This window comes from Labrus mixtus, chromosome 23, assembly GCF_963584025.1.
Source record: "Labrus mixtus chromosome 23, fLabMix1.1, whole genome shotgun sequence".
NCBI classification, from domain to species: Eukaryota; Metazoa; Chordata; class Actinopteri; order Labriformes; family Labridae; genus Labrus; species Labrus mixtus.
In genome coordinates, this window is record NC_083634.1 from 9,666,700 (window position 1) to 9,675,993 (window position 9,294).

The 9,294-nt window shown below is 40.1% G+C and overlaps 1 protein-coding gene across 1 annotated transcript; it reads left to right on the plus strand.

The window, feature by feature from the left end:
- The first annotated feature begins 102 nt into the window (after positions 1-102).
- On the plus strand, positions 103-8,845 carry LOC132958398 (carboxypeptidase Z-like). Its single transcript, XM_061031163.1, has 11 exons — positions 103-244; positions 748-777; positions 1,279-1,653; positions 3,775-4,002; positions 4,283-4,512; positions 5,362-5,523; positions 5,650-5,808; positions 6,068-6,203; positions 6,410-6,549; positions 6,749-6,848; positions 8,184-8,845. The coding sequence occupies exons 1-11, from the start codon at positions 163-165 to the stop codon at positions 8,540-8,542; spliced, it is 2,001 nt and encodes a 666-aa protein (XP_060887146.1). The 5' UTR covers positions 103-162; the 3' UTR covers positions 8,543-8,845.
- Positions 8,846-9,294: the final 449 nt, after the last annotated feature.

The window sequence follows — 9,294 nt, forward strand, 5'->3', positions numbered from 1 at the left end:
ACCTCCTTCTTCCTCCGTAACATGATATTTGACCGTAATACGCCTAATAAAGTCGCTTTGAGAGAAGTTCAGAGAGAAGCTCTGCAGACCTTGGAAACTGACGCACCCTCCCTCTGTCTGTGTGTGAGGTGCCACATCGAACCGGAGTATAAACAGCGGAAAATGAGCATCATGCTGCTGATCCTGCTGCAGTCTGTGGTCCTTGTGTCTTCTGCTCCTCGACGGTGTGACCCAGAGGTTAGAGGTAAAGTTTAGTAGCTGCTTTTTAATAGAAACTTTATTAGGCTGTGTTACGTGCATATCATGACCTGCTGCATGAATAAGTTCTGGCATATGCTCATTTCAACTCTGCGTAAATTTCTCGACCTTAAAACGTATTTTAATGTCGTAAAAATTGTGGAAATTGCCAAATTGCAACTTTTAAAGCTAATAGCAACTAAATGAAAGCCATTTAGATCAGACGCTTGCCTGCTGCTCTTTTAATCGAAGTAGTATTTTACTTTACTTGTTGCTTTTTAACATTTATTATTTGTAGACTATTAATAATAGGCCTACTGTGAATGAAGGTGAAAGCTTTGATACGTTGCAGACAGACAGTTCATTTTTAAAAAAGCTGCTGAAGCAAGACCAGAGGTTTACCAAGCTCAGTTTTTTGTAGGCCACATTGAGGCTTTTGCAGAAACCACTCCTGCCATCTAGTGTCTGCCAAAGTGTCGGCTAATGACATGCTGCTGATGTGTCTTACAGGACTGTGCAAGCCAACAGTGCAAGAAAAACGTAAGTACCTTCTGGGCTTGGATTTAGGGAGAGCTGTGTCCTGTATGAGCTTGTTATAGCAGCTTATCACCTATTTTACTGTTTAATTCACAAACAGCTGCTTTAATTGCGACTTTCAAGCCCTGAAACCACTCAGTTTTCACCCTAGAGAAAGATCAAGCTCTAAACCTTGTGTTTGTCGAGTAATGTCCCTGTGGATTTGGACTGAGTCAGTGTTTTTCACATCTAAAAGAATGACATCACTGAAGTCACACTGGGTGTAACCTTAATGGAATCAGAGCCAAAAGCAATGAGACCAGCATGTGTATTTTTAGATGATCAATGACACTATGAAATATTCAAATTCTAATTTCCAGAGATAATAGAAATATTTGGTGCTGCATGGCTCATGATTAAATGTGTGACAAATGGAGATTCATGCTTTGAATTTTCAAAATAAGATGGTTAAAGTTAGATCCCCGTGAGTGATACTTTCATCCGAGTTTCTTTCTCCCGCCTCAGCAAAATGCACAGATGTGTTACTCTCCTACTGCGACGACATGCCCTACACACAGACAATGTTCCCGAACATCCTCGGACACAAGACTCGAGAGGAAGCCGAGGCCGGAGCGGAGTACCTCCTCATGAGTGTGGTGGAGTCTCTTCTTGGCGGCGAGTGCAACCCCGAGATACGCATGCTGGGCTGCTCCGTGTTGGCCCCCCGCTGTGAGAAGGCGAAGGTGATGAAGCCCTGTCGGTCCACCTGCGAGGCCATCCGTAAGAAATGCAGCGACGCGTTTGAGGCGATAGAGATGGCCTGGCCCTACTTCCTGGACTGTGACCGCTTCTTCGTCAGTGAGCAAGAGGAGTGTTATGACCCACTGGAGGGCCTCACAGGTGAGCGCTAGAGTCACTATCATTTGCACTGTGGCATATTCTTGCTTTCGACTAACTATATTGCAATCATGTGCGAGAGACACACAAAAGTTTTTGACCATTTTTCAGCAGACATCTGGTTCACACACGTGGCCCACCTCAAAATAAAGTGGAACGCCTTTTCTTCTCATATAAACGTTCACTTAACCATGACCCGTGGCTATTTTCCATGTGCTTTCGTTAAAAGCTTGTCCTTCTAATGAACCGCCAGAAAAGCAAACACTTCCTGATAGCATTTTCTAAAAAACGAGTGTGAATTCTTATCAAAGTAAGTTTTTGAAATACTGGCTAAAAAACAACACTCAGAAATCATGTGTGAGCCATATGAGAACATGAAATCTGCCAAACAGAAGGAACCAATATGAGCATTAAGACACAAAGGTTTACAGTGTTTTCTGTAAAATATGTTTATAGCCCTTAAAGTCCAAAAGTCAGCCCATGAAAACAACTAAACTGAACTACTGTAGCAAAGTGATTCACTTTTTATTGCAGAGAAAAATGTTTCTGCGATGTGGGATTTGTTTCAGATGTTTGGCAGCAGGTTGACCCTGTGTAATTATTCCCATCTTCATATTAAATTAAAACTGATGTTCTAGTTTTGATATTATGTGGGCGAAAGCTTTTGACACAGTAATACTTCACAGTGTGTGTAATCTAGGTGGAAAAAACAACAAATAGACACAACATACTGACGCATGTTATCATTTTATGTAAATGTCTTCATTCCTGTCTTCCTTTTTAAGTGAACTGACAGCAGAATATTTGGTTTAAGAAATAATTTGGAGGCCATTGTGGCTGTGGCTCAGTTGGAAGAGTTGGTCGTCTCTCAACCGTAAGGTCGAGGGTTCAATTCCCAGCTCCTGCAGCCACATGTCTGATGTGTCCTTGGGCAAGACACTTAACCCCAAATTGCTCCTGCTGCTTCTTCCACAGGGTATAAATGTGTATGAATGGATTAGTTACTTCTGATAGTCACTGTCAATACTTTAAATTACAATGTGTCATTCAAGTTTTCCTACTAGTAAAAAAAGCTCAGATTTTCACATTTTGATGCTATGTTTCCGGCAACAAATGACAAGTTAGTTACTAGCCATATGTGTTAAGCAGGAGATCTGTTACTTTCCACACAAAGCTGCTAAACAGAGCTAAAAATATTGGAACTAAATTTACCATCCTAGCAATACAACTTCAAATAAGTCCTTTGGCCTTTATGTACTCATAGAAAACTGTTAACACATTCACATATCAACCAGGTTGCTGTTGTGTTTATGGCATATCACACTCCGCCCTAGTGGCCAAGAAAATCTTTAGAAATGCTTAAGCGTGTTAGCACCTTGTCTTCTTTATTTTTGTATTTAAAAAGCTCTAAAACACATTCAAACAAACACAGGCACTGAGGGGTTACTGTTGCCATATATTTAAATCATGTTAAATTGGGTAGACTGAGTAAGCTTGTTAGAGATGGCAAAGTTTGGACCTAAATATAAAATTAGTTTTACACTTGTGCCAGCTTTCACAGATACAATTTCTTCTCAGAATTTCAATCTGGCAGCACAAGGGTGTAACTTGTTCCATGTGATTTTGAAGCTATTATTGGTGTTTGCAAAAAATGAATACAAAAATTAGGGCAAGCATCAACTGATTTACAGCTGAAAGGACCACATTCTGCTCATACGGCGTTTGGTAATGCTTTGACTTTCCCCACTCTCTTTTTGGCTTCTGCTACACACACCAGATTCTTTATTTTTATTTTTTTAAAGATTTATTTTTGGGCTTTTTGTGCCTTTAATGGAGAGATAGGACAGTGGATAGAGTCAGAAATCGGGAGAGAGTGAGGGGAATGACATGAGGGAAATGAGCCACAGGCTGGATTTGAACTTCGGCTTGGAAGACTATTGCCTCCATACACGGGGCGCGCGCACTAACCACTGCGCCACCAGTGCCCCACACACCAGATTCTTCAAACATCCTATTTATAGCCTGGAAGCCCAACAAGAATGAATAGAGAACTTTTATTTGATCTAAAGCTGGTCAGTCACGGTTTCAAACGTTGATCTGTGATAACAGTGTTTTTCTTTACAGCACAACAGGATGTAGATGACATGGATGACATGGAGATGCTTCCTCCTGAGGAACCAGCCACCACAATAAAGTTCACCTATCACTCCAATGCTCATATGATCAGCATCCTGAAGAAAACTGAAGATCAATGCTCCAACATAGCAAGAACCTACAGCATCGGACGCAGTATTGAGGGCCGGGAGCTGCTTGTGATTGAGTTCTCCAACAACCCCGGAGAACATGAACTGCGTGAGTAAATCATGCCCCCAAGTCTACACGGATAGTAAAACTAACAGTTATAGTAACACTATTTATTAACATTATATAATCAAGAGGACAGAGATGTAAAAACACAGAAGAGAGGAGACAAACGTGTGACAATGTGTAGGTATAAAATAAATAGGACCTAGAATTGAACCTTGTGGTACACCACAGGTGACTTGAGAAGTTTAAGAACAGCCATGTATAGTCTGAATCCTCTTTTATTATAAGACCTGAGAACAGTTTCTGTTAATTTTACCGTTTGCAGTTGAGCCAGAGATAAAGTATGTTGGCAACATGCACGGAAACGAAGTCCTGGGCCGTCAGCTGCTGATCTACTTGGCTCAGTACCTGTGCTCAGAGTATCTGCTGGGGAACGAACGTGTCCAGACCCTCATCAACACCACACGCATCCACATCCTGCCCTCCATGAACCCTGACGGATACGAGTTGGCCGTTTCAGGAATTCAGGACAATAACGATGCTGATGAGGAGGGGGTGAGTTTTCATTAGTCTTACATATTTACTGCTTTGCCAACACTTAAACATATTCTGTAATACATGTAAAAAACAGCATATTAATTACCCACGTTCATGTTAAGTGTAAAAGTTAAAAACGAGTCCAATATGTGTATTATATATATACTATATGTGTATAATACTAGTGTTGTTCATGTTATGGTTTAAATAAAATTGTGTTATAATTTGAAGTTCTGCAGCCACCCTTTAGCTTTCCTCATATTTTACATTTGTGGAGTTTCAGCACATGACATTTTGGCTTGCTCAATGCATGCTGGGTGGTTTGCCACTTTTCCTTCAAGTGAAATGATGCAAACAAAGATACACTTTGATTCGGGTAGTTTAGCGCTATTGTCATCAAACCAATATCCGATAGCAGAAAACCACCTGTTTGCTTTAGGCAAGAGTTATCCCACAGACTTCAATGATAAGTCTTAAACATAAAATTCATCTGCACTTTTGTTAATTATTTGCCTGTAACAGGTTGTCAAATTTGAGGTAATTTCTTTCTGTTGGTTTTCATTCATTGTGTGGACAAAGAACTCAGTTTTAGGAGTCACCTTTTGAGATGAACACTTTCAACAGTGTTATTTTTTTTTTTTAATTGGTCAACTGGTTGATAGATAATTTGAGATGAAGCCCAGACATTTCCGTTCAGTGTGGATTGTCAAACCACCCACCATATTTGAAACTAGCCAAATATGCCAATATTCATTAAACATTTAGATTCTAGAGGGACAGGTGTCATCATCAAAGTCGGGATGTAAACGTGAATACTTTCCAGAAAACCATTAATACTTAAATAACTCACTTTTGTGTGTCCCAAAGAGTCCCAGATATGATTTGTGGAACATCGGCAGAAACAACGCTCAGAACGTCGACCTGAACAGAAACTTCCCTGATCTGACGTCTATTGCTTACAGCCGACGCAGACAGAAAGGCTACCGCACTGACCACATCCCAATCCCAGACTATTACTGGTTTGGTAAGGTACAGGATGAATCCATGTCCATATGTGTCATGACAGCAAATGATATATCAAAGACTAGTGGATGTTAAAGCAGATCAACTTCTCTTCTTCTTTGGGCCCAAATAAGTCTTAATGCTTCAACGCAGGTGGCACCGGAGACTTATGCTGTCATGAAGTGGATCCGCTCCATCCCGTTTGTGCTCTCGGCTAACTTTCAGGGTGGAGACCTGGTAGTGGCATACCCGTACGATCTGTCCAAACACCCTCTGGAGCGCAACATGGTCTCCCTCACACCAGATGAAAATGTGAAAATGAAAAAAAAAATCTATCAAACATATGAGTATTGAGTCATTTACAAGCTGTCAGTATGTAACTCTGGTTATTGAAAAGACTGAACCTTCTTCTGTTGATTTAACAACATAAGGCATTTACAATCATAATTATTTTCATTGTGTGCTTATTTTTTGGAACGCATTTCCAAACTAAATGATTTTCATGTTCATTTTCTCATCTGTAAAAAAACGTAAAGCACAATAAATTAACCCTCAGGCTTTTATTTTGTAGGTTTTCAAGCTTCTAGCAAGAACATATGCAAACGCCCATGAAAGAATGGCAAATGAAAACGCCCGCTGTGGATCGTCTCATAGTAAGAGTCAGAGAGGAACCGTTAATGGAGCTCAATGGTCCAGCTTCGCAGGCGGTGAGTTAAGACAGTCAAAGTTCTGACTTGTGAAAAAAATAAAATGTAATGTTGGAAACAGCCACTAGAGGTCGCTGTTAAACCACTTATGGTAACAAATCAGGGGATGGGCATTTGGGAAGGAAGCCCAGGGAGGTGTAGGGGAAAGGTCAGCTCAGATTCTTGTGGCATTCTGGGTAAAGCAGTTTTCTTTTGTCTCCTATCAGGCATGCAGGACTTCAACTATCTACACACTAACTGTTTCGAGGTGGCGGTCGAGCTGGGCTGCGATAAATTTCCCCCTGAAGAAGAATTATTTATCGGCTGGCATGAAAACTATGAGGCTTTGCTCACTTTTATGGAGGCAGTAAGAACATGATGATACTTGTTGTGTAAAAAAATCTTATAGTTATAACATTTCATTTGGAAGCTGTGAGTCTGTAAATGTAGAGACGTAAATATTTGTAGTATTATTAAAAAGATCTCATTATTTAATATGAGTGCTCTTGTTGTGTTTATGAATTCTTAGTTGTTATATCTGAACTTGTTGTGTGTTGCTCCTTTAGGCCCATCAAGGTATCAAAGGTATCGTAAAAGACGAGGAGGGGAACCCAATCAAAGGTGCTCGGATATCAGTGAGAGAGATCCGACATGACGTCACCTCAGGTAACAAAGATCATCTGCTTACATGATGCAATATCTCTAAAGAGAGACATTCTTGTTTCACAGTGTGGTAATTAACGCGATGCTATCCCATTTGTTTCCTGGTTATTTTCCAATTTTTGTGCGGCCAACATCTCACATTTTGTTGATTTAAGCGCTGCTCCAATCATTTAAAAATCACCCTCTTTAAAGGCGTGTACTCTTTAAAGGGATGGAGGACAAAATGATAGTCAACATTCATGCCTTAAATATCTCAGTCCATTACAGGTCAGCCACTAACACTGCATCCTGCTTATCCAATAACACAACACAGTTTTAATTTGTCAAACCCCTGACTATAGTAGTTAATGCAATTAGTCATTTAAATGACTGAAAGGATTCTGTTAAATATAATTGAGTGATTGAGGTTTTATTTCAAACATTTGCTTCTTCTTTTTTTCAAAAACCAAAACAAACAAACCCACAGAAGAATCTTGCATAAGACAACAGGCAGTTCTAATTACGTGTTGGAAAAGGAATGGGAAGAAGTTTGAACCACCACATTTCTATTAATCTCATTACATTTGAACAAGATTATTTATTTATTTTACTGTAAAAAAAAAAAAATGTATTGCTGTTTTCATTTTCTGAAACATGTGTCTTTTATTTAGACACTTCATGACCTCAGAGTGTCTGATCATGATGTTGAGAAAACGTCAACGAGACAACATTCAAACTTTACTGATTAAAATTGAGAATGAATGTGAAAAATCCTCAGACAATATATATTAATGCTAAAGTTTCCGCTTCTCTGTTGTCAAAGCAGTAAGTTGGATTTTGTTCTGCTGAAAAGAGATTTGTTTGTGTTGAATTCCTTCGTTGTTTTTTTTCCCCCTTCATTTTTGACCCGCTGACTTGGCTACAGGAGTTTCTGAGAAAGCACCAGCTCAACAGATTACACTGAGCAACTTTTCCATTTGAAATTTCCATCTTTATTTTCCACATCACAGAATTAATAGTGCCTTAAACTTACAAACAGGAAGCTGAAATTGTTCTGAAACACTCAATTTTACTAAATTTCCATAAAAAACGAAATACAGATGGGAGCCTTACTTCAACCAAATTCTATTTTTAAGCTCACAGTGAATACAGTGTTACTTTGTAAATACAGGCTTAAAACACTTTTAAACGTTGTAGCAGAAAAAAGGGGCTTCTTCAACATCTCTACCTTCCACGCTGAGTGATATAAATGCAGTATTACGGCCTCAAGCATGTGAAACTAAAGTTGGTGGAGTGGCCCTTTAAAAAAAAAAAGAAGATCCCAAAATCTCAGTTCTCAGCCTCCTTCTTTCTGTCCAGCTGAAAACGGAGACTACTGGCGCCTCCTCATCCCCGGCACCTACATCGTCTCTGCCTCGGCCCCCGGCTACACCCGAGCCATGAAGAGAGTCAAGCTCCCTTCTAGCATGAGTGCGGCGGGCCGTGTGGACTTTGTGCTGCAGAGGGCTGCTGCAGAGCCCGCCACGCAGGAGGAGGACGACACCCTCCCCTCCATGGGCTCCTACGACCGCTTTGACCCCTTCAATCAGTACGAGCGCTACACCCTGATGGCTGATCTGAGCCTGAACCGCGAGGAGCGAGCCGAGAAGCCCTGGTGGTGGAGCTATTTCGTGCTGCCCGGCGGTCCTGCACCAACATGGCTGCTCAAACGCATTTAGAGCTGAGACGGCAGAAATGTAAAGATAGAATCTGTTACAACACAAAACATACACATTGAGTTTAAATCTAATAAATATATGCTGCTTCTAATGATGTTGAAGTGCAGGACAGATTCTAAGCTAGCTGGCTGGCCTTCCTGTTAGCTTTTGATGCTTTTACCTTCAGAACTGTTTTAAATCCAGTCTGATCTTTAAAACGTAATAAAAGCACCTTAACAACAACAACAACAACACATAAACACAATAAAAAAGGAGGAAAAGAGTTTATTTTAAAGCAGAAATAAAAAGCTTTTATATCAATAAGATGATCTCACTGTGAGTCCTTAACGATGCACCTGACTTCACCTTTCTATACATGCTGTCTCTCAAACACACAAGTACAAAAAACATGAGAAATCATCATGTCGTAGGAACCTGTGTTTCACATTCAAAGCAGGAAATGACACCATGCAGCCACTAGAGGGCAGCCTGAATCAAGTTCTGCTGCAAGCTCCTGCAAACCATGAAGTCCACTTTCTCTCCCACAGTAGACAAATGAATGAAGTAGCTTAAAAAAAACAAAAAAAAAACGTACAGCTTTTTTAGATTATGCTGAGTCACACTAGTTCATTTTTTTTTAGCTTTAAGTTGTTGGCATGAAGCTTCATTAAACAAACAAATGCAGATAAATAAACAAACAAATTACTTTTGAGAAGTCTAGTGAAGTTTAATGAAGTGGTGAAAGTATTATGTGTTCATTCTGAATCTAACGG

What these genes read in the sequence shown, in the direction of transcription:
- LOC132958398 (XM_061031163.1), top strand. Translation starts at nt 163, where the DNA reads ATGAGCATCATGCTGCTGATCCTGCTGCAGTCTGTGGTCCTTGTGTCT. An exon ending in GTGTGACCCAGAGGTTAGAG is followed by an intron (nt 245 to 747) that starts GTAAAGTTTAGT and finishes TGTGTCTTACAG; the next exon opens with GACTGTGCAAGCCAACAGTG. An exon ending in GCCAACAGTGCAAGAAAAAC is followed by an intron (nt 778 to 1,278) that starts GTAAGTACCTTC and finishes CTCCCGCCTCAG; the next exon opens with CAAAATGCACAGATGTGTTA.